At 44.2% G+C, this 24,985-nt stretch overlaps 1 protein-coding gene across 2 annotated transcripts; it reads left to right on the top strand.

Annotated features, from left to right (window-relative positions):
- Positions 1 to 21,984, top strand: st8sia1 (ST8 alpha-N-acetyl-neuraminide alpha-2,8-sialyltransferase 1). 2 transcript variants are annotated; one of them, XR_006082940.1, is made up of 6 exons: positions 1 to 831; positions 2,016 to 2,160; positions 13,351 to 13,460; positions 14,134 to 14,226; positions 17,939 to 18,912; positions 18,945 to 21,984. XR_006082940.1 is itself a non-coding variant. In XM_042318540.1 (5 exons), the coding sequence occupies exons 1-5, from the start codon at positions 653 to 655 to the stop codon at positions 18,417 to 18,419; spliced, it is 1,008 nt and encodes a 335-aa protein (XP_042174474.1). In that variant the 5' UTR covers positions 1 to 652; the 3' UTR covers positions 18,420 to 21,984. The 2 variants fall into 2 exon arrangements, 1 of the variants encoding a protein (XP_042174474.1); XM_042318540.1 differs by having other exon boundaries at positions 17,939 to 21,984.
- The last annotated feature ends 3,001 nt before the right edge of the window (positions 21,985 to 24,985 follow it).

Genomic DNA, 24,985 nt, shown 5'->3' on the forward strand with positions numbered 1-24,985 from the left:
GAGTCTAGGTTGGAGGGATGTAGAACTATGGTAGTTAAAGAGGGGGAGAGAAAGAAAGAGATTCAATGGATTTTGCCCAGTACACTTGCAAGGTTTCCAAGAAGATCCAGCAGGACAAGGAGAGAGGAGATGAGGAAGGGGTAGCATGGTCCATTCGGGTTGGATGTACCAAAATAAGTGACCACAAAGGGCGATGTGGCTCAAGGGAACCGGGCAGGGATTTCACACAAGACCGCTGTTGTGTAGGGAGAGAGCGGCGGACATCTAGGTGATGCATGCGGGGTCAGTGATGCACCAAGACGAGTGTGGTGGATTCCAGCAACCCGCCGCTGCAGAGAGCGAAGCCCGCTAGCTTAACGCCGGCCGAGATGGCGCATGGATAGCGGATCCCTTCATACTACAAAACATGACCAAGCGTTTATAACAAAACCGGCAGTTTAGGAGCTAAACTAAGGAATTCGATGCTTGCACTAGCAGGAAGAATACAAACCCGCATTTCCATTGAGACTCCGAGGCTTCTGGATGAGAAAGGATGCCATCTCCATAAAACCTATCATACATAGCTAACGGAGAGGGCCAGCTTGCGTTTTTTCCACCATACTAGATTGGTTTGAGTAGGCCGGTTGTGATTCGTGAACCACAAGCTGTAACGATGTTGGTGAGATGCCACCGGAGCAAGCTGTCGGTGTGGGCGGTTCTGTGTGTGCTCGTGTTATGCTGGCTCTACATTTTCCCAGTGTACAGACTCCGGAGCGACAAGGAGATAGTTGATGAAGTGCTGCGGCAGGGACAAGTATGGCAGAGGAACCAGACGGACATCGATCTGTTCAGGTGGGTTTTCACTCATCTCAAAACATTAGGCCTATGCGATTTGGCCCTCATAAATAATTCATAGCAATATTAACATTCTACAATATAGCGGAACATTATTACATGATTGTGTCCAAGTAGCCTAACATCTCCTACAGTCTATTTATGCACATAACAAGACAATACATAGGCTAATTATAATAATAATGTTTATTAAATGGAAAAAGAGGAATGGAAATGGTGAAAAGAAAATCTATCACGATCAAGCTGAATCTCCAGGGCACAACAGTTACGGTATGGTAGGCCCATTTGTTGTATCTAGTCGCATTCTCACGAGAATATGACGGGATTCGTAGGCTAATGCACTGAGGAAAGCAGATTAGGGAAATGCGCAGAACGTGGCACCTGCACGGAAAGGCACAGAGACGCGTTTTATGATGGTGCAAGAGGGAATTAGAATAATTGAATAGGATCTCTATGGTTCAGCACGTTTGGAGTTGAAAAGGTTGCCTCGCAGCCGAAGCTGTGTGTGAGTCCATGGAAACGACAGAAATGCAACTGTACTGGTGGTGCTGAATCTAGGACAAAGTAACCATCAACAACCAGCCTTTTTCCATTTGCCATTTCCACACTTCCACGCTTCAAATTCGCCAATTGACGCCCTCAGTTGGACTGAAGATGATATTTTTTATCATATCTGCTCAGACTCCTAATTGATTCCAAATGCATTTCCACTACTCAGGCTTCCCCACAGTAGGCCGACTGTCGATGCAGACAGGATTTATGAAGCATGTATGAATGTGTCATTGTGTTAAAATAGCATGCATGACACTTGGACACTGTATCAATTGAGACAGTTGTCTCATGATCTGAATTATTGTTGACAGTGCCCACTCTGCAATGAGTGTTTATTTAATCAATAGAGAATGCTCAAATTACATGTGGCCCAGAGTCCCGGACTGGTAACTATAATTCAGATCAAGAGACCGTCTCAATTTATACACTGTCTGAGTGTCACTCAATGACAAATTCTCTTCTCATTTTGACTGTCTATTTATAGCTCAAGGTTAAAGGTTTCCCATATTTACCACAGATCTTGGTTCAGCTTCCCCAAATCCCAAACTCACACATAAGTGATGACACCCTAAATTGACATTAGATCAGTGTTGAGATACAACATCATCCTACTTCCTCTCTCGTTACAGGAAGCTGCTTTCAGAGTGCTGTGACCCAAGGAGAATGTTTGCGGTGACCAAGCAGAATTCACCTATGGGGAAGGTCCTGTGGTACGATGGAGAGTTTTACCACTCACACACAGTCAACAATGAGACCTACTCTCTCTTTGTGCAGGTAGGCCTCTACTCTGGTCCTGGAGGCCAGCAGTGTACAGGCTTTTGTTCCAGCCCAAATCTAACACACCTAAAAACACAATAATATATTTGTGTGTGTGTGTTTGTATGTGTTTGTGTCTGTGATCACACTTGCATGGTCACTGATGGTAGTGTAGAGAATTTGTGGGTTGTCCATGTGTGGAATTGAACTCCAAACCCCCTGACCCCAATAAAAACACACCAACCATAGTCTGTGTTAATGGTTAACTTGCTTCACATTGATGGCCATAAATATATGGGGTGGCAGCGTAGCCTAGTGGTTAGAGCGTTGGACTAGTAACCGGAAGGTACAAGTCTGTTGTTCTGCCCCTGAACAGGCAGTTAACCCACTGTTCCTAGGCCGTCATTGAAAATAAGAATTTGTTCCTAACTGACTTGCCTAGTTAAATAAAGGTAAAATAAATGTAACAACTTAATGAGTTTCTCACCACCTTCCCTTTTGCTCAATGGTGAAATCCCCACGCTATCACCCTTTTCACAGGTCTCCAACGTCATTACAATCTCACTAAAACAATAAGTGAACTATACACACTGAGAAGTGAGTCTAACCTTTGCAACATACACTGTAAAACCATAAAACATGTGACATGTCGATAACCTAACTGTCAGTGTTTAAAACCAATAGGCATTTAGATTTGCCAATAAATGTTACTTAAACACAGGCATTTAGAATGCAACATTAAACATGACGGTGAGGACAGTCAGCTGTTTCCAGTTAGTGTCCAACCAGGAGAACACTAACGAGGTGGTGCAGCGGGGTACGTGTTTTGCATTTTATTAAATATAACTGAACACTAGGTAACAAACACACTAAACAGAAATAAACTACCCACAACCCATAGTGGGAAGACAGGCTGCCTAAGTATGGTTCTCAATCAGAGACAACGACAGCTGTCCCTGATTGAGAACCATACCCGGCCAAAAACAAAGAAATACAAAAACATAGAAAAAAGAACATAGAACGCCCACCCTAGTCACACCCTGGCCTAACCAAAATAGAGAATAAAAAGCCTCTCTGTGGCAAGGGCGTGACAAACACCTATATCTGCTAAGTGTTCAGATTTGAACCACTAGAATTTACTTTCCCATCGTCCTGTTTGGAGTGCTTCTAGTGCTTAGAAATTGATGTGACTTTCAATGCCTTTTATTCAGATCAGTGTTAGTAATGTCTGTCACCTTACCTACATTTCAGCACAACTGAAAAGGGCCCGGTTTCCTGATAGCGATGGCTAACGAGTGTTTTAACGATGCATCTTTCCTGCAACGGCCGAAGATGTAACATGCGTTTCTTAAAACACCACTCAGAGAGAACGGTCGCTAAGGGCGTCGTTGGAGCATGTGTCGATCGATACTGATAAGATCAAAATAAAGAGAGCGCTGCTCTCGGATCAGCTTTCTCCATTCAAATCTTTCCTTAACATTATAATTTTTTCACAATACTGATGACAGATCAGCTCCTACAAAGATATTATCACCTATGGCTGCAAATGTTGAGGTGGCTTATTCTAATGCTTACCCAATAACCCAACTAGGCCATAACTGAAGGCTGAGGAGAACTAGGCCAAAACTGAAGGCTGAGGAGAACTAGGCCATAACTGAAGGCTGAGGAGAACTAGGCCATAACTGAAGGCTAAGGAGAACTAGGCCATAACTGAAGGCTGAGGAGAACTAGGCCATAACTGAAGGCCTTATGACATGTATAGTATGTGGTCATAAAGGGTTTTATTATTATTATTATTAGTTATTATATTTAATGTATTTATTTACACTTTTTAATTGGGGATCCTAATGAATCAAATAAATCCTAATTAAAAGTAAACCCTTTATAACCACATACCATACATTTAATACATTTGGTATGAAAATCCTGGCTCATGGGCCACATCAGACCTGCAAGTCACAATAAATACATTAAATAAATAACTCATCCTTGGGTCCAATCAAAACACAGCAAATAAAATGCATAATATAACATAATATACATAATACTACATAAAACTACATAACACTACATAATACTACACAACACTACATAATACTACATAAAACTACATAACACTGCATAACACTACATAATACTACATAACACTACATAATACTACATAACATTACATAATACTGCATCATCTCCTGCCTCTGCCTCACGCTTCAGAAACAGGAGATGGCTCCTGCGCTATAAGCCCTTCCTACATAATACAATACAAAATATATAAAAATGGCTGTGTCTCTTCACACTCCTCATTGTTCCGTAAAGTGTTCTTTTATACGTTTTTATGCTAGCTTGAGTTACCTGGGGTGGCAGAGAGTTCCATGTCGTCATGTCTATATTTAATACGGTGTTTCCCAGCCTCTGTACTGGACCTGGGGACTGGGAAAACCTCAGATTGCATGTATTGTGTTGTACCAATGAGTGTCTGAACTGTGTGACAACTGCTTGAACAGACAGTTTGCTACCGAAAAACACATCAACACCTCACACAAAGACCAATAGTGATGCAGTCAATCTCTCCTCAACTCTGAGCCAGGAGAGACTGACATGCATGTTACTGACATTCACTCTCTGTGTACATCTAAGTGAGATACCTGCTGCTTTGTTCTGGACCAACTGCAATTGACTTATGTCCCTCTCCGCCACACATGACCACATAACTGGGCAGTAGTCACCGCAGCAGGCCGTTTGCTTCTTGGTAGGCCGTCATTGTAAATAAGAATGAGTTTTTACTTGACTTGACTAGTTCAATAAAGGTTTATTAAAAATAACTAACTAAATGAGTCCAGGTGTGACAGAACTAGGACCTGTCTGGTCCACTGAGATGTCCAGAAAGCACAACCACAGACCCCTTCTCATTTCAGCAACCATTGAGTCTATATGTTTTGACCATGACAGCTTGCTATCTAGGGTTACATCCAGCAGTTTAGTCTCCTCAACTTGCTCAATTGACACATTTTTTTCAAAAATAGATCTAGATGAGGTTTAGGGTTGAGTGAGTGATTTGTCCGAAAAGATACTGATCACCAGCCTATCGCTAGTTAACCCATTGTAAAACTGAATGGAGCTCTATGGGTGTCAATTATTTATTTTACTGTCATAGCCGACGTGTATACTGTTGAGTCATCAGTGTACATAGACACACAGGCCTTATTCAAGGTCATCAACCTAGTGTAACAGTAAACCAGTAAGGGGGAATGTCAATAGTCTGTGGTTTCCTCTCCTTGTCCCCTCTCCTTCAGTCTGCACTGGTCTGAAAAGAGTCGAGAGGTGAAAATGTGTTTAGTTGAAGGAGAGGAGACACGGTAGAGGAATCTATTTTAGATGATTGAGATACCCCCTAAATTACTCAGAAGGGTATAGGGAAATTAAAAATGCTTCATCCATCTAGAGACTAAAGAAGGGAACAGATTGTGCTGTTAGGAAATGATTTGTCATAGGTCACGAGCCCCGGGGAACATGGGAATATGACACCCTGAATGCAAGCTGTGGGATTTGAGATGGATGCCACTTCATCATGACAGAGAGGACATAAAGGAGGATGTGAAAACCCTCATTGGAGATTGGATCAGATAACCGGAGATATTCAGTCCTCAAAATGTGGAGAAAACCACAGATGGGTTGTCAAATTGTGGCACTCATCAGATATATCCATTAGCCTGTATAGGCCTACATGTTTTCTGCCAGGTGGTGTGTGTGTGTCTGTGTGTGTGTGTGTTCTAAGCAGAACATTGAGAGTAATAATGAAATAAATGTTGGACTCTTCCTCTTTCATTTGTATCTGTCTCTCTGGTTACTAACAACAGACCATCCCTTGTTACTCAGAGCAGAACATGCAGTATGACCCCCCCCCACCCCGTTGCAGGTGTTAATGGTTTCAAGGAGAGATGGAAAAAGCTACTGTGAGTCCCAGCCCCCAGGACTGTTGATGCGTGGCCTGCTCGCCCACTACTACCTAGCCCTGAGAAAACTCTAGTGTGACAAGACAAATGTTGTTGTTATTCTAGATAGGGACAATGTGTAGAGGGGGGTGTAGGTGTGTGTCTGTGTTAAGGCAAGTGTCTGGATGTGTGTGTCTTGTGTGATTGTATGTGTGTGTGCTGTATTTTGAGTGGGAGAAGATGAGGAGGAATAGAGAGAAAACAATTCCACTGCAGAGGGAGAGAGAAACGGCAGCATTTTAGCTACATAACCAAAAAGACATTTCCAGAAAAACAACAATCTACAGCCTAGGATATTCATTCATTACACATATATGTATTGTACATTCATGTGACTCAATGCTACACTCTTAGAGAAAAGGGTTCCAAAAGGGTTATTCAGAAGTCCCCATAGGAGAACCCTTTCTGGTTCTAGGTAGAACCCTTTCGGGTTCCATGTTGAACCATCTGCGGAAAGGCTTCTACATGGATCCCAAAAGAGTTCTACCTGGAACACAAAGGGTTCTTCATAGGTTACTCCTATGGGGACAGACGAATAACCCTTTTAGGTTCTAGATATCACCTTTTTTTAAATAAAAGTGTAAAAGGGGCGTGTTTAGACAGTGTGTCAGAGATGGAGGAGGTGAAGTGTGTGTGTAATTTGTGCCATAAGGTCATGGTTCGTTATCTACACCAAGTCCACAGACAGAAGAGGAGAGGAAGTAGGGAATCAACTCAAACACAAAGTTCCTTAATACATATTGGGTTACAAATGTTACCATAGGCGACACTGAAGATATTTTGAATTCCTTCTACATTGTTTTCAGTTCCCGAAAAAAGGGATGAAGTCAGAGTTACTTGCGTTCTCTTTTGTTCCTCGCTCTATCCCTCTCTTGCTCCCACTCCTCTCTCATTTGCTCAGATATGCCATCTTAAAAAAAATCTCTCTCTTTGTCTCTCACACCCTAATGTTCTCCATCTCCCCTTCTCTTCCTCAACCCCCTCTCCCCCTCCTCTCTCTTTCTCTCTCTCTCTCTCTCTCTGTATCTCCCCCACACACTCCTGATTGAGCTCTGCTGAACCTATTTGGGGTCATGGTGATCACTCATTTATCTTTTTCTCCATGGCTACCCACTGGACATGAACGTCATCTCAACGTTGTCACGTTCGTCGTATGAATCGGACCAAGGCACAGCGTGGTATGCGTACATTCTTTATTATTATAAGAATGAACACTGAACAAACTAACCAAAATAACAAAATGACACGTGAAGCTATACAAATGAGTGCTGACAGGCAACTACACATAGACAAGAACCGAAAAACACCAAAGGGAAATGGCTACCTAAATATGACCCCAATCAGAGACAATGATAAACAGCTGCCTCTGATTGGGAACCATATCAGGCCACCATAGACATACAAATCACCTAGACATACAAAAAACCCTAGACAATACAAAAACTAGCGGTCCCACCCTAGTCACACCCTGACCTAACCAAAATATAAAGAAAACAGAGATATCTCAGGTCAGGGCGTGACAAACGTCTAGTTTTGATATACATTTGGTTGAGATGTAAACTAATGTGAATTCAATGTGAAGTCAACAAACATGTCATTTGATTTAGGCTAAAAGTTGGTGGTACGGGGGGGGTGGGGTCTCTGGTCGTTGTGGGGGATTGGGAGGAATGTAAGGGGAGACTCGGGGGATGGGTGGGTGGGAGGGGGACTGGTAAGCAACCTCGGTTGCTAGGTGGGATGGAAAGGGGTGGGAGCCATGCTTTCTTCCGGTCGGGGAGAGGGGCTTTTATTGTGTGTGGGTGTGTGTCAGTCTCCCTACTAGTAAAAGTTGCCTTGACACCATCTAATGTACCTGTTTATGACTGAGGCATTGACGTTACAGCAATCCTCTTGACTTGACATGGAGAGAGAGGGATCCAGAGAGTGTGTGTGCGTGTCACTGTGTGCTGGCGTGTAAGTCCTGTGAGATCTGTGTGCTGTGTTTGCAGAGCATGTGAGTGAGTGTGTGTCAAGTGCGTGTTTGTGTACCCTATCCTCCCACGTCCTAACCACCAGTGGCTACTCACCCACACACACATTATACACAAGGACAGCTCTAGACAGCACTGTATAATCACTGCCTGACAAAAATAGAGCCTGAAGCAGGGAAGAGGAGGCACACACTCACATACTCACTCACACACACACACTCAAGTATTCATACACTATTTGCCTACTTTTTCCCTGTGCATGAATGTTATAAACTCATAAACCCTCTCTGTTGAGCGTTGTCTCTCTCTCTCTCTCTTTTTTGACTTGGACACACACACTTGGGTCGTCATGAGTAGGACTAACTTTTCTGTCTCAGGCGGAGCACTAATTGCAGGTCTGGGCATAGAGAGCGAGCCATGCCTGACCAGAACTGGCAGTGCCACCAAGCTCATGGGCACAGCAAAACAGAGCCCTTCTGACCACGCAGTGAAGCGTTGGCATCGCCGTCCATTGGAGGAATGTGTCATTTAGGAGTTGGCTGATTAATGGAGAAGCTTTGTTAGCTTTGATCACATAGAAAGGGCTTTTAGGCTTTTAGGCTGTGATCGCTTCTGCCCTGGTCAGTAGTGCTCATCATCTCTCATCCTCTCATTTGTTTGGTTAAAAATTTGTTGTTTTTTAAAGTATGGCCTGTTTTTTTTTAAACGTCCTGGTCAGTGTTTTGGCCCGTGCATTGGCCCGTGCGTTGGCCCGTGCGTTGGCCCGTGCGTTGGCCCGTGCGTTGGCCCGTGAGATGGCCCGTGCGTTGGCCCGTGAGATGGCCCGTGAGATGGCGCATTGGCCCGTGCGTTGGCCCGTGCGTTGGCCCGGCGTTGGCCCGTGCGTTGGCCCGTGCGTTGGCCCGTGCGTTGGCCCGTGCGATGGCCCGTGAGATGGCCCGTGTGTTGGCCCGTGAGATGGCCCGTGTGTTGGTCTGTGTTTTGGCCCGTGTTTTGGCCTTTGTTTTGACCTGTGTTTTGGCTTGTGCTAGCCCTACTCTCATCTCTCATCTCATAATACTTCTCTCAGTGAGATATAATAAAAATATAACTAATGTTTGGATCACATGTGTTACAATGATATGGAGTGATATGTTCCCAGAACTGTGAGCCATTGTTCTCCTCTAGCTGGCTCAGCCCCTTTCATGGTTCACCAGACACCCTGGGGGAACACAGGGGGGGGGTCTAGTCCTCCACTCCAAAGGGAATAATGAGAGCATTTGTTTCTCTCAGGACTCTGTTCATCGCTGGCACCGGCTCAAGCAGGGCGCAGACTCACAGCAACAGGCCAAACGAATAGAAAGGATTTGCCTCAAGAGGCACCCATAGACACCCCATTCACTGGCCAACACTGGCCATGCTTAGGCCCTTATGGTCGGTCTGTAATGGAGGTTGAGAAGAGAGTACCCAGCTATCTGTCTGGGAACCTTCCCAGGACTTTTAGTTCACATTCCTAGTACGTTCTAAATGTATAAAGTGCATTTGTTTATTTACTTTACATGCATCCAAATTTAACTCATCACAAGAACTGGTCAAAATATTATATCAATGGAAAATAAGTGAATGTCCTCTGTCCACTCAATGTTTGCTGTCTGTCTGTAGCAAACCGTGAGCAGACATGTATTGCTTTATACTTTTTTAGGAAAGTAGTCAACATTTACAGTACATTCGGAATCTATTCAGACCCCTTGACTTTTTCATTCACAATAAATCCATGATTTATTTTAGACAGGTCTGAAGAAGCATTAAATGAAGAAAATGTAGACTATTTCAGAAGAACAGAATAGCATATTCTGAGTTGTCCTTATGTTAGGTCCTGATCTGGGTATGCCATATAGCTGTGGGCTACACTAGTTCATTTAGCAGACAAGATTTGCTTAAAATTCCATTATTTTATATTATTTTATAGTATGAAGAATACAATTGAACAAAGCTGAATAAAGTAGAAAGGATATTTTCTCCCATCGATTTGAGTGTTGCATATGCGGCTATTCTGTGTTGAGTGGTTAACATAGAAATAGGTACTCCTATATGCTTCATTTAGAGTTATTCATGGAACTTGTTCTACAAACGTTGGGCTATATGTTTTGATTTTTTAATACATTGTAAGGCTGGATGCGACATGAAAGGCATGTTTTTTGCTCAGGCTGCACACACTTTATCAGTTTCTCTTTCACAATTTGACAAGCACTTGATAATGCCTCAAATTTCACAGCGGCATCCCCTTTGTGTGGTCACAAATGTGTCATAATGCACCCTAAAAAAGTCCATGCCTTTTGTGGCCAGTGGCTGCTGTGCTCTTGGCACGGAGTGCTGCGTTGTGCCCTTCCCCTGAGTGCTGCGTTGTGCCCTTCCCCCTGAGTGCTTCGTTGTGCCCTTCCCCCTGAGTGCTGCGCGCTCCAAAGCACCTCTCACGCACATTGCTCTCTATCACGTGATCGAGTGTTTCTCACAGGTTACAAGTGAAGACAGAAATATCTGGGACGCAAATTGCCCGAGTCCTTATCCAATTCCGAGATCCATATTGAAGATATTGGAAGAACTGTTCACACTTACTTTCTGCCAACAAGATGAGTAGGCCTAACGAACAGCAAAAGCATTAGCCTATGTCAATAGTTATATTATCCCTCATAGTACAAAAGTTGACCTATTCTGTGTGAGAAATAAATATTCCAAACATAGTCTGGGACAGTTGTGGGATGCGATACATCCCAAATGAATACAACCACTAGCATAAAAAAAAACTTTTTCACGCAATGTGGTTGACACAACAGATCAGAACGTTTAGCTTTAAATGTTGATAAACTATTAGGCTATTTCTTCACATTATAAGCACAGCTTATTCGCGCATGGTTGTAGGATATAAGCATAAAAGTTCCATTAGTGGAAAACACCATTATTAAAAGTGCCCGCAAATGTGATTATGCATGTAATTCTTTTATTATAAAGGTGTATTTTTATGGTGAAAATGATCTTCCCCAAACTTCAAACTCACTCGCTGCTTATGTATGCCAGTTAGGCTCTACACCCCTTGCAAACCGGATTAATGTGCTTCATTTTAAGAAGTTATTTGGCCACTTTAGTTGTGATACTCACATATAGGCCCAAGAGCTAGGCTACATGAGGTGTGCGACTATGATCACTTTTTTTAACAAAAAGTTAAAACTGTTTCTTATGCTTGGCATCATTCACAAGTGATAATATATCATTCACAAGTGATAGGCTAATATTGTCACCCATCAGACTATTCTTGATTTAATCTTGTCTTTACATATACTAAATAATATGTGTGAAATGTATTTTGATTTAGAATGGACCATTATCATGCACCTGTCTCCAAACTGGGGCAGCGGGGAAAATACATATCATCTATACACTTAAAAACATCTTAGGGCTGCAATCCCGTTAACGGGATGATATGACAACAGCCAGTGAAAGTGCAGGGCGCCAAATTCAAAACAACAGAAATCTCATAATTAAATTATCCAAACGCTAGTGCAGGTCGAGCATTACTTCGGACAAAAACTTCAAAAAGTTATATTACAGGTCGAAGACACACTTCAAACTAAGTATAGAATCAATCATTAGGATGTTTTTATCATAAATCTTCAATAAAGTTCCAACCGGAGAATTCCTTTGTGTTTAGGGGAGCAACGGAACGCAGGTCGATATCATGTGGAATGCGCATGACCAGGAAATGGCTCTCTGCCAGTAACCTGACTCATTCAGCTCTTATTCAGTCCCACAACACAGTAGAAGCCTCATTAAAGTTTCTAAAGACGGTTGACATCTAGTGGAAGCCCTCGGAAGTACAACTTCATTCATGTCCCACTGTGAATTCAATAGGGCCTGGGCTGAAAATCGACCAACCTCAGATTTCTCACTTCCTGTTTGAATTTCTTCTCAGGTTTTTGCCTGCCATATGAGTTCTGTTATACTCACAGACATCATTCAAACAGTTTTAGAAACTTCAGAGTGTTTTCTATCCAATACTAATAATAATATGCATATATTGGCAACTGAGACTGAGGAGCAGCCCGTTTACTCTGGGCACCTCTGGGCACCTTTCATCCAAGCTACTCAATACTGCCCCTGCAGCCATAAGAAGTTAAATAGCAAATGGAGGACACTTTTCCCATGGTTCATTTTCATGCCAGCAAGGTAGGCTATACTCCTGCCAGCCAGGTAGGCTATACACATTTTTTTGGTACATTTTAACCCCCTTTTTCGCAATGTCCCATCGCTGCAACTCCCATATGGACTTGGAAGAGGCGAAGGTCGAGAGCCATGCGTGCTCCAAAACATGACCCTGCCAAGCAGCACTGCTCACTTAAACCGAAAGCCAGCCGCACCAGAGTGTCGGAAGAAATACCATACAACTGGCGACCGAAGTCAACGTGCATGCGCCCTGCCCGCCACAAGGAGTTGCAAGAGTGCGATGGGACAATTACATCCCAGCCGGCCAAACCCTTCCACAACGATGCTAGGCCAGCTGCGACACAGCCCGGGATTGAACACGGGTCTGTAGTGATGCCTCAAGCACTGCGATGCAGTGCCTTAGACCTCTGCGCCACTCGGGAGGCTTCCTGTTGTAGAGAGAATCAATGTGCTTAATATTAGGAAAGTTGAGAAATAAATATAGTAGGCCTAACCTACAGAAAGCTGATGGGATCCTCCTCTTTTTAATAGAGGCCATCACTCTGTTTTCTCACGCAATTGCATAGCCAAAAGAAATGGTGCGCAACATGAGCTCATGGACTTTTTATTTAACCTTTATTTAACTAGGCACGTCAGTTAATAAGAACAAATTCTTATTTACAATGACGGACTCTCATTAAGTGTTTGATTCGATTTTCGATTACATTTGATGTCAGAGTGATTAGAGGGACAATAGAGTGCTGAGTACCAGGCAGTTAGTAAGTTTGGTAGGCTAATAATGACCATCAGCAGCATCAAAGCTTGGAGAAGCCTAATTACCATGACTAAATGGTCACGTGGAATTTGACTGCCTTTCATGACTCGTGACTGCCAGCGTGATGGTAATATGGTCGTCGCAACAGCCCTATCTATCCCTCTCACCTCATTTGACTTGTCGTTACCGTTGTCTTTGATTGTTCACAAACGTTTCAGGCCAGTCCACTTCAGGATGTGTGTGTGTACGTGTGTATGTTTACCCACTTCATGACACTCACTGCCCTCTTGTTTACCAGGAGACACCTCTTCAGCGTCCCCTCAAAAAGTGTTCGGTGGTGGGCAATGGAGGGGTCCTGAAGCACAGCGGCTGTGGGAAGGACATTGACCAGGCTGACTTTGTCATGCGGTAAGAGAGGGGCTGTTCGCTCCAGTGCCCGTCCAAATATGATTTGGCCGTCCTGCGCTCGCCGGGGCCAGAAAGAGCAGCCAAAGAACATCAACCATCAGAATTAATGAGAACAGGTGTATCTGAGAGAGAGAGAGAGGTGTCATAAGAAGTGCCTGGGTTTTGAAGGGGACAGATGAAGTCAAGTAGTGAATCATTTTGGCTCTGGAGCCTTGAGGACTAACAACAGAGGGTCTGATTTAGTTGACTAGTCTAGTTCTACCTTGGATCACTGTTGTCCCCCCCATCTCAGGCATGCCTGGCTGGCTTAAACCAGGCTTAAACCAGGCTTGAACCTGGGAAAGGCAAGACTGAAATAATAACTTTGGAGCTCCAACTCCATCCAAAGCCTATAGGCTCACTGGCTGCCTGACTGGAAGTTTGCACTAGATAAATGTTGTGTTCATTCAATGCAGATTAAAAAAAGGCTAAACTATTTTCTAAGTTATAATTTTGTTATAACTTTAGTATCACAATGTGTTAACATTAAATGGCTAAGAAAGGGCAAGACAAAAAGCTAAAAGCTAGTTCCATTCTGAAAGCAAAACATGAATAACCACTATCTGCAATCCTGACCAAGTTGTCAAATATCAGTATATTAATGCACATGTGTACTTGTGTTTTTCGTATCTAGGTGCAACCTTCCACCACTGTCTAGGGAGTATGTTGAGGATGTGGGGACCAGAACCAACCTGGTGACAGCCAACCCCAGCATCATTGAGAAGAGGTACACTCCTTTCCTTTCAAAACTGCTGTTGACTGTGAAATGTATGGGTGTGTGGGACAGCATCCAAGTCTTCTCCTTTTCAGTCCTCTCTCTCTTTCTGTCCATCCTTTCTCTCTACTACTCTGTTTCCCATTCCCTCCCCGCCCTATCTCTCTCTCACTCTCTTATTCTCTCCTGCTATCTCTCCTCTCCAGTTCTCTTTCTCTCTCTTTCCCTCTCTCTTTCCCTCTCTCTTTCTCTCCTACTATCTCTCCTCTCCAGCTCTCTCTCTCCCTCTCTTATTCTCTCCTGCGATCTCTCCCTCTCTTATTCTCTCCTGCGATCTCTCCCTCTCTTATTCTCTCCTGCGATCTCTCCCTCTCCAGTTCTCTCTCTCTCTCTTTCCCTCTCTCTTTCTCTCCTACTATCTCTCCTCTCCAGCTCTCTCTCCCTCTCTTATTCTCTCCTGCGATCTCTCCCTCTCTTATTCTCTCCTGCGATCTCTCCCTCTCCAGTTCTCTCTCTCTCTCTCTCTCTCTCTCTCTCTCTCTCTTTGCCTCTCTCTTTCTCTCCTCTCCAGCTCTCTCTCTCCCTCTCTATATTCTCTCCCTCTCCCTTTCTTTCTCCCTCTCATGATGTCTACTGTCAGTTCCAGATGTTAGGTCCTAAGAGCTTTGTCTGTTGTCTTGTCCTAGCAGCAGCTTCCCTCCTCCAGACTGGTGTTTTATAGAGGAGCCATGATCCAGAGCCAAAACGTGTGTGTGTGTGTGTGTGTGGTCTTGTTCTTCTATCGTTGTGGGGGCCTGAAATCCCCAAATGGTCCCCACAAGGATAGTACAACAAGGAATATTCTCCCTCGTGGGGACTATTTTAAGCTTAGGGGTTAAGTTTAGGGTTGGGGTAACAATTTGGGTAAGAATTGGGGTTAGGGTTAAGGGTTAGGTTTAGGTTTTTTGAATGGACATACATTTTAGGTCCCCACATGGAGAGAAGAACAAGTTTGTGTGTGTGTGTGTTTGAATAGAGCCTCTTTGTGTCTGTTTAGAATGCTACTCTGTGCTGCTGAAATGTGTTCCCGTTTTCAGCAATGCGTTTCCTCTCAGTGTGTTTCTGAACCACGTTGTTGCCAACACACCGCCTGCTGCTTCCCATCATCTCATCTCTGTGCATTTAAAGTCTCCTGACATTATCATTGGATGTTGGCACAACCTCACTCCTGTCCTCAAGACATTTTGTTGATATTTTGAAGCTCAATCACGGTGAGGGCAGGTAGGCTGTACTGTATATTGTTTACATTTGGGTTGATTCGAAATGCAATGCAGTACAATTGAATCCCTGCCTCCACAAGCAACTACACCGACACCTATAAACCGGCTAGATTATGTACAACACATACGGTATGACATATCCCGAGAGCAGATATCCAAAATACCATAGTCCAGAAATACCCATGGAATGAGGACGCCAATTCTATCTGAACTCTATAGATACTTCCAGAACCCATTTCACATGACATCCACAGTAGATTTAGCCTGGAATGCATGACCAGATCAAATAGATTTACCAAAACAATCACCCTCTGTGACCATAGTGTGTGTGTGTGTGTGTGTGTGTGTGTGTGTGTGTGTGTGTGTGTGTGTGTGTGTGTGTGTGTGTGTGTGTGTGTGTGTGTGTGTGTGTGTGTGTGTGTGTGTGTGTGTGTGTGTGTGTACATCCACGTGGCTCTACTGGCATAGAGTTTAGAATTCCAAAGGCAACATTAGCATGGATAAACAGCAAATCAAATCAAATCAAATCAAATTTTATTTGTCACATACACATGGTTAGCAGATGTTAATGCGAGTGTAGCGAAATGCTTGTGCTTCTAGTTCCGACAATGCAGTAATAACGAGCAAGTAATCTAACTAACAATTCCAAAAAAAACTACTGTCATACACAGTGTAAGGGGATAAAGAATATGTACATAAGGATATATGAATGAGTGATGGTACAGAGCAGCATAGGCAAGATACAGTAGATGATATCGAGTACAGTATATACATATGAGATAAGTATGTAAACCAAGTGGCATAGTTAAAGTGGCTAGTGATACATGTATTACATAAGGATGCAGTCGATGATATAGAGTACAGTATCAACGTATGCATATGAGATGAACAATGTAGGGTAAGTAACATTATATAAGGTAGCATTGTTTAAAGTGGCTAGTGATATATTTACATCATTTCCCATGATTAAAGTGGCTGGAGTAGAGTCAGTGTCATTGACAGTGTGTTGGCAGTAGCCACTCAATGTTAGTGGTGGCTGTTTAACAGTCTGATGGCCTTGAGATAGAAGCTGTTTTTCAGTCTCTCGGTCCCAGCTTTGATGCACCTGTACTGACCTCGCCTTCTGGATGGCAGCGGGGTGAACAGGCAGTGGCTCGGGTGGTTGATGTCCTTGATGATCTTTATGGCCTTCCTGTAGTAGGTGTCCTGGAGGGCAGGTAGTTTGCCCCCGGTGATGCGTTGTGCAGACCTCACTACCCTCTGGAGAGCCTTACGGTTGAGGGCGGTGCAGTTGCCATACCAGGCGGTGATACAGCCCGCCAGGATGCTCTCGATTGTGCATCTGTAGAAGTTTGTGAGTGCTTTTGGTGACAAGCCGAATTTCTTCAGCCTCCTGAGGTTGAAGAGGCGCTGCTGCGCCTTCCTCACGATGCTGTCTGTGTGAGTGGACCAATTCAGTTTGTCTGTGATGTGTATGCCGAGGAACTTAAAACTTGCTACCCTCTCCACTACTGTTCCATCGATGTGGATGGGGGTGTTCCCTCTGCTGTTTCCTGAAGTCCACAATCATCTCCTTAGTTTTGTTGACGTTGAGTGTGAGGTTATTTTCCTGACACCACACTCCGAGGGCCCTCACCTCCTCCCTGTAGGCCGTCTCGTCGTTGTTGGTAATCAAGCCTACCACTGTTGTGTCGTCCGCAAACTTGATGATTGAGTTGGAATGGCCACGCAGTCGTGGGTGAACAGGGAGTACAGGAGAGGGCTCAGAACGCACCCTTGTGGGGCCCCAGTGTTGAGGATCAGCGGGGAGGAGATGTTGTTGCCTACCCTCACCACCTGGGGGCGGCCCGTCAGGAAGTCCAGGACCAAGTTGCACAGGGCGGGGTCGAGACCCCGCAAGTGGTAGTTACCGTAGAAATATAATGACTACAACAGGGAAAGCCCCCTCTGACCATAGCAATGCAGATGTCGCTCCACCATTTCCTGGTGGCAAAATGTTCTAATGTGCAAATGTTCTAATAGTTTGCCTAATTTCAGTTTGTGACAAAACAAGTCATTGTGTAGAGAATCATTGTACCATCTAAACCACTGTGAAATAAATATAATTTAAATTACCAAAAATATTGTATTTTCAGCTGTTTGAAGCTAGTGCACTAAACCAAAAGAAAAAGACGCAAAAATTAAACTTAAGAATGGAAAGTATAGAAATAGGGCACATAGAGCTGGTCTTCCACATATTAGACTAGCTTTCAATGAGAATTACAGATATATAACACATTTCTATGTGAATTTGATCAGGTCTACCAAAAACGTACATATTGTAGCTTTAGCTGTCCACTCATGGGTACACCAATATGACCTCCGGTCCACTGTCATGGAACGTTGACTGGGGCTGTCCATTCTATAGGTTCTATTTCTATGGTACTCACACATTCTCATCTCTATCTCTCTCTCTCCCTACTCAGGTTCCAGAACCTTCTTTGGTCGCGGAAAAGCTTTGTGGAGAGCATGAAGGCCTACGGCTCCAGCTACATTTACATGCCAGCCTTCTCCATGAAGCCGGGCACCGACCCCTCCCTGCGGGCACACTACGCCCTTGCCGACACCTCGTCCAACCTCACCATGCTGTTTGCCAACCCCGAGTTTCTCAGGACCGTGGGAAAGTTCTGGAAGGGTCGCGGAGTGCATGCCAAGCGCCTGTCCACAGGCCTCTTCCTGGTCAGCCTGGCGCTGGGGCTGTGTGAGGAGGTGACTGCCTACGGCTTCTGGCCATTCAGCGTTGGGCTTGACGAGCAGCCCGTCAGCCACCACTACTACGATAACGTGCTGCCGTTCAGCGGGTTCCACGCCATGCCTGAGGAGTTTGTCCAGCTCTGGCAGTTGCACAAGAGCGGCACACTGCGTATGAGGGTGGGACACTGCCCACCTCGGGAAGGGGCTATATAAGACTCAAGGGACCCTCCCCTAATAAATCTTCCCTTCCTTTCGCTTACAACCCTCCAGCCCCTGCGATCGTCCCCAGCAAACCACCTGCAAACCACCCCCTTTTCTCCACCATTAGCATGATAATGTAACCCATGGTTACCCACCCAGCCGAGAAAGCCCCCACACACCCTCTCTCTCTATCCTGCCCTCCATCCACTCTCACTATGTGTGTGTTTGTGTGCGTGCGTGTGTGTTTGTGTGTGTGTGTGTGTGAGTGCAGAGAGGAGGTCTACTAACGGTCTCAGCTGGGGCTGGAGGATTCTTTGTGTGTTGACTACTCAATGTGACATAGGGAGCAGCTGGGCCCAATGCCCCCACTGAGTCTTTGTTAAACAGAGACAGAAGGAACAATCCTAACCAAGAGGTTTTCATAGAAGTCTTAAGAGAACAGACTGAAAGACTTGAAACACAGAAGGAAAAAGGAAAGGAGGAACCCAGATGTCCTGGTACCAAGGTGTCCTGGTACCTAGATGTCCTGGTACCAAGGTGTCCTGGTACCTAGATGTCCTGGTACCTAGATGTCCTGGTACTAGGCTATGAGTGTCCTGGTACCTAGATGTCCTGGTACTAGGCTATGAGTGTCCTGGTACCTAGATGTCCTGGTACTAGGCTATGAGTGTCCTGGTACCTAGATGTCCTGGTACTAGGCTATGAGTGTCCTGGTACCAAGGTGTCCTGGTATTAGGCTATGAGTGTCCTGGTACCAAGGTGTCCTGGTACTAGGCTTGTATGAGAGCAGACTAAAAGGGAGAATGAAAGAGGTCTTGGTACCTTGCTCATTCGAAGGAGTTTGTTATTTTTTGTCTTGAACAAAAACCCTTCATGGACATCTTAAGCAACCAATCAGCATTGAGGTTCAAAGTAGGATCCAATAGAAAAGGAGAGTGAAGCACGATATCAAGCTCCTAGAATGTTCCATTTTACAGCCAAGCTGAACAGATCCCTGTTCACTAAAAGGGAAGCCAAGAACATTGCAGTGTTTGATATATCCGTATGTTAATTTATATTTGTTAATCATGACTTTAATTATACATGTTTTTCATTTTATATAGGTCGATGTTCTACGTTGATTTAGTAATGTTACGATTGAGAGCTGAGTATGTATTTAAATCTTTTCACAAAAATCCACTGCAGAGAAAAAGATGTGAGCTTTACAAATCATGACCTCATCTGTGTGTGTTCATCGAGAGGTTGTGGCCTTGAAGGTTCACCCCCCGTTCACGCTACGAGTGCTTATTGGTATGGTCCACTTACAAACACACTCCATTGACAAGCTACCATATCTTTCACTCTTGACTGAGTGATGACAACACTACATGTTTCTGTTCAGGTGCCAGACACCTGCTCACATTGAACTTGAACATTCATACTCTTCTTCATCACCATCGTCATCGTCCTCGCCATCATCAGTGTGTGTCTGAATGTCAGGTCAGTGACCTGAACTTTGCTGTCCTGCATTTATTTCTAGGTGTTTTTTTTCTGTCATTCATAACAGGGTTGGGATCAATTGCATTTAAAATCAGTCAATTCAGGAAGTAAACTGATATTCCAATTGAAATGGAATTGACTCCAACCCTGATCCGTATACACATACAAGGGATTGAACATATGATGTGTAGTAGGTGCTAGTTCTTCTGTCCTTCTGTCATCATCACCAAACAGTTGAGACAGTGGAAGAGGGCTGGCCCTTTAGGTTTTACATGGACTCCTGTCTTGAATGTTGGTATGATACGTTTAAACGTTGTTACTGTCATTGATACTTTGGTTGTTCAAATGTGACCAGTACCATATCATGTCATGGGCCAATCTAGGTCCACATGGGTCATGCACGGAGTCTAGCACCAACACTGAAACAACATTTAAACAACGTTTGGACTAACCTACAGGTACAGAACAGATCATGTGAATTATGAGGTTTCTTCAAACCCATATCTACTGTATAATGCAAGGTTTTTGTGCCTTCAGAATTCACCAAGGCAAAGGGAAATGCTAGACATTACTGTATGCTATCTTTAGAATGACATGTTCCCTTGTCCCCCTTTTGAAGCTGATTTCCACAATCACAATGTGACACTGCGATATCATAGAATAATATAGTACTACAGTAGAGAGGAGCATGTAGGGAGGTGGTAATACAGTAGTATGAATTATTTGAGCCATTTGAATGTTTGAAGTATTTCAAGTGTGCATCTGAAATGGCACCCTAATCCCTATGTAGTGTATTACTTGTGACCATAACCCATAGGGTGCACTACATCAGGAATAGGGTACCATTTCTGACGGTACCAAGTCAAAATGACCCCCTTGACCTCTATATGAAAACCATTTGACTAAGGAAACAAGTCCAGAGTCTTAGATTGAGCTGGTTGTTGTTGGACCAAGTCAGTTAATGATAAACCAAACCTGTTTAAAGTCTCTTCATTGCCAGTCTTGATGAAAACTTGTGCTCTCTTCCAACCAGGAATTGAACTGTTGATCATTTTTAAAAACGAATGTGATTAAATTGATGACACGTATTTGCACCTTCGGGCCCACTTTACTTGGATAGTCTGGATAGTCCATCTGTAGATGGTCTTACTTACTATCAACAAACTATCTGTGGAGAAGCAACTGATTGCTAAGGTTAGGGTAAAGGTTAGGGCTAGGGTAAGGCTTAGTAGATAGTTAGTTGACATGTTATCCAAATAAAGTGTTCTCACCGTCTGGTTCCTCTGCCCAGTATTGTGAATGAGAAATCTTTTACTGTGTCATTTGCAGTAAGCATGACTGTGACTCTGTATGTGTTTTGGGGTTCTGACTTTCAAACTCATTCTGTCCATTATTTTGTGAAGCGCCATATTGGGTTGATTATGCCCAAAAGGAAATAGCGCAAATTGTACCTCAATATCGGTTTTGCTGGCAATCCCTTTTAGCCTTAGTATGGGTACCAGTCATTTGCCAAAGGACAGAAGTGGCAAGGAGTGGAATGTTAGCTAAAAATACTGGTACTCAGTCTATAATAGCCTACTCTGGGGTTGAATTGTGACGTAATGCAAACACGATGTGACGTTCTCAGCTACACAGTGTGTGAGTGCGTGTGAGCGAATCCTACTTCCTGTGTCATGAATAAGATGACATCTAGTTAACGAGGGCTTCTGCACAGTGGTTCTTTGAATCTTTCCTACGTATATGTAGATGTGTTTTTAGTGTGTGCCATTACCAGGTTCATTTGGACAATAGATATAAATGTGTTTTCTTTGCTTTGCCTTGAATTTGTTTTGGAAAAATACTTTGGAAAGGAAAAAAGCAGTGAGGTTTTTACATTATTAAACTGTTAATGTGTATTCAAACCTTGTGTCAATCACCTTACGTCAGCTCAATGCTGTTTTTGGCGAGAGTACCCTGCCTGAGCATGTTCGAATACAGGAAGTCAAAATGAAGGACTGAAATGTGTTTTATGTGCCACCTGGACTATGCCAAGAAAATCATTGCATCCGAATAAGAGGTAACACTGGTATCCAATAAATAAAGTCATAATATTGAAGCACTACCACTCTTGTGTTTTGTGATGACAATGATTCCATTGTCTTTTAATTCAATGGGGCTATAGTCCCCTTCACTTACAGATGAGCAACATCTGTTATTGTAGCTAATGGGCATTAGTTAACCAGCCCATTTAATTGATTGATGAAACGCAGATGGGTGCCGTTAACCCATTGTGCCTCAGAAAGCCTATTGTAGTATAGCCTTGTAGAAACCATCCTGATCTCGTGAGCTTACTACAAGGATAGCAAAACAGAATGGAAACTCGCAAGATCAAGATGGTTCGTACGAGGATAATTGTGTTTGGGCCTGCTGTTCAACCCAAGGCAAGCCTATGGGAGAAGGGCGTGTACAACTACTAACCTATTTTGCGAAGGATCTTTTCATTTGCCTTGTCATTGCGGGATATGGGTAATTCCATGTAACTGAATTACCCTGAGACTCTGACGTTTCACTTTAGAATGTAGTATGCCAAACAAAAAACATGGATTTCAACAAACCAACTCTGCACAATGATGACTTTCAACAATTCACACAGAACATTCAAAAAATATTATTCTGTTACCAAACATTTCAAATCAAATCAAAATCAAATTTTATTTGTCACATACACATGGTTAGCAGATGTTAATGCGAGTGTAGCGAAATGCTTGTGCTTCTAGTTCCGACAATGCAGTAATAACGAGCAAGTAATCTAACTAACAATTCCAAAAAAAACTACTGTCATACACAGTGTAAGGGGATAAAGAATATGTACATAAGGATATATGAATGAGTGATGGTACAGAGCAGCATAGGCAAGATACAGTAGATGATATCGAGTACAGTATATACATATGAGATAAGTATGTAAACCAAGTGGCATAGTTAAAGTGGCTAGTGATACATGTATTACATAAGGATGCAGTCGATGATATAGAGTACAGTATCAACGTATGCATATGAGATGAACAATGTAGGGTAAGTAACATTATATAAGGTAGCATTGTTTAAAGTGGCTAGTGATATATTTACATCATTTCCCATCAATTCCCATGATTAAAGTGGCTGGAGTAGAGTCAGTGTCATTGACAGTGTGTTGGCAGTAGCCACTCAATGTTAGTGGTGGCTGTTTAACAGTCTGATGGCCTTGAGATAGAAGCTGTTTTTCAGTCTCTCGGTCCCAGCTTTGATGCACCTGTACTGACCTCGCCTTCTGGATGGCAGCGGGGTGAACAGGCAGTGGCTCGGGTGGTTGATGTCCTTGATGATCTTTATGGCCTTCCTGTAGCATCGGGTGGTGTAGGTGTCCTGGAGGGCAGGTAGTTTGCCCCCGGTGATGCGTTGTGCAGACCTCACTACCCTCTGGAGAGCCTTACGGTTGAGGGCGGTGCAGTTGCCATACCAGGCGGTGATACAGCCCGCCAGGATGCTCTCGATTGTGCATCTGTAGAAGTTTGTGAGTGCTTTTGGTGACAAGCCGAATTTCTTCAGCCTCCTGAGGTTGAAGAGGCGCTGCTGCGCCTTCCTCACGATGCTGTCTGTGTGAGTGGACCAATTCAGTTTGTCTGTGATGTGTACGCCGAGGAACTTAAAACTTGCTACCCTCTCCACTACTGTTCCATCGATGTGGATGGGGGTGTTCCCTCTGCTGTTTCCTGAAGTCCACAATCATCTCCTTAGTTTTGTTGACGTTGAGTGTGAGGTTATTTTCCTGACACCACACTCCGAGGGCCCTCACCTCCTCCCTGTAGGCCGTCTCGTCGTTGTTGGTAATCAAGCCTACCACTGTTGTGTCGTCCGCAAACTTGATGATTGAGTTGGAGGCGTGCATGGCCACGCAGTCGTGGGTGAACAGGGAGTACAGGAGAGGGCTCAGAACGCACCCTTGTGGGGCCCCAGTGTTGAGGATCAGCGGGGAGGAGATGTTGTTGCCTACCCTCACCACCTGGGGGCGGCCCGTCAGGAAGTCCAGTACCCAGTTGCACAGGGCGGGGTCGAGACCCAGGGTCTCGAGCTTGATGACGAGCTTGGAGGGTACTATGGTGTTGAATGCCGAGCTGTAGTCGATGAACAGCATTCTCACATAGGTATTCCTCTTGTCCAGATGGGTTAGGGCAGTGTGCAGTGTGGTTGAGATTGCATCGTCTGTGGACCTATTTGGGCGGTAAGCAAATTGGAGTGGGTCAAGGGTGTCAGGTAGGGTGGAGGTGATATGGTCCTTGACTAGTCTCTCAAAGCACTTCATGATGACGGATGTGAGTGCTACGGGGCGGTAGTCGTTTAGCTCAGTTACCTTAGCTTTCTTGGGAACAGGAACAATGGTGGCCCTCTTGAAGCATGTGGGAACAGCAGACTGGTATAGGGATTGATTGAATATGTCCGTAAACACACCGGCCAGCTGGTCTGCGCATGCTCTGAGGGCGCGGCTGGGGATGCCGTCTGGGCCTGCAGCCTTGCGAGGGTTAACACGTTTAAATGTCTTACTCACTTCGGCTGCAGTGAAGGAGAGACCGCATGTTTCCGTTGCAGGCCGTGTCAGTGGCACTGTATTGTCCTCAAAGCGGGCAAAAAAGTTATTTAGTCTGCCTGGGAGCAAGACATCCTGGTCCGTGACTGGGCTGGGTTTCTTCCTGTAGTCCGTGATTGACTGTAGACCCTGCCACATACCTCTTGTGTCTGAGCCGTTGAATTGAGATTCTACTTTGTCTCTGTACTGGCGCTTAGCTTGTTTGATAGCCTTGCGGAGGGAATAGCTGCACTGTTTGTATTCAGCCATGTTACCAGACACCTTGCCCTGATTAAAAGCAGTGGTTCGTGCCTTCAGTTTCACACGAATGCTGCCATCAATCCACGGTTTCTGGTTAGGGAATGTTTTAATCGTTGCTATGGGAACGACATCTTCAACGCACGTTCTAATGAACTCGCACACCGTATCAGCGTATTCGTCAATGTTGTTGTCTGACGCAATACGAAACATCTCCCAGTCCACGTGATGGAAGCAGTCTTGGAGTGTGGAGTCAGCT

The sequence above is a fragment of the Oncorhynchus tshawytscha genome, unplaced genomic scaffold, assembly GCF_018296145.1.
Source record: "Oncorhynchus tshawytscha isolate Ot180627B unplaced genomic scaffold, Otsh_v2.0 Un_contig_1741_pilon_pilon, whole genome shotgun sequence".
Lineage (NCBI taxonomy): Eukaryota > Metazoa > Chordata > Actinopteri > Salmoniformes > Salmonidae > Oncorhynchus > Oncorhynchus tshawytscha.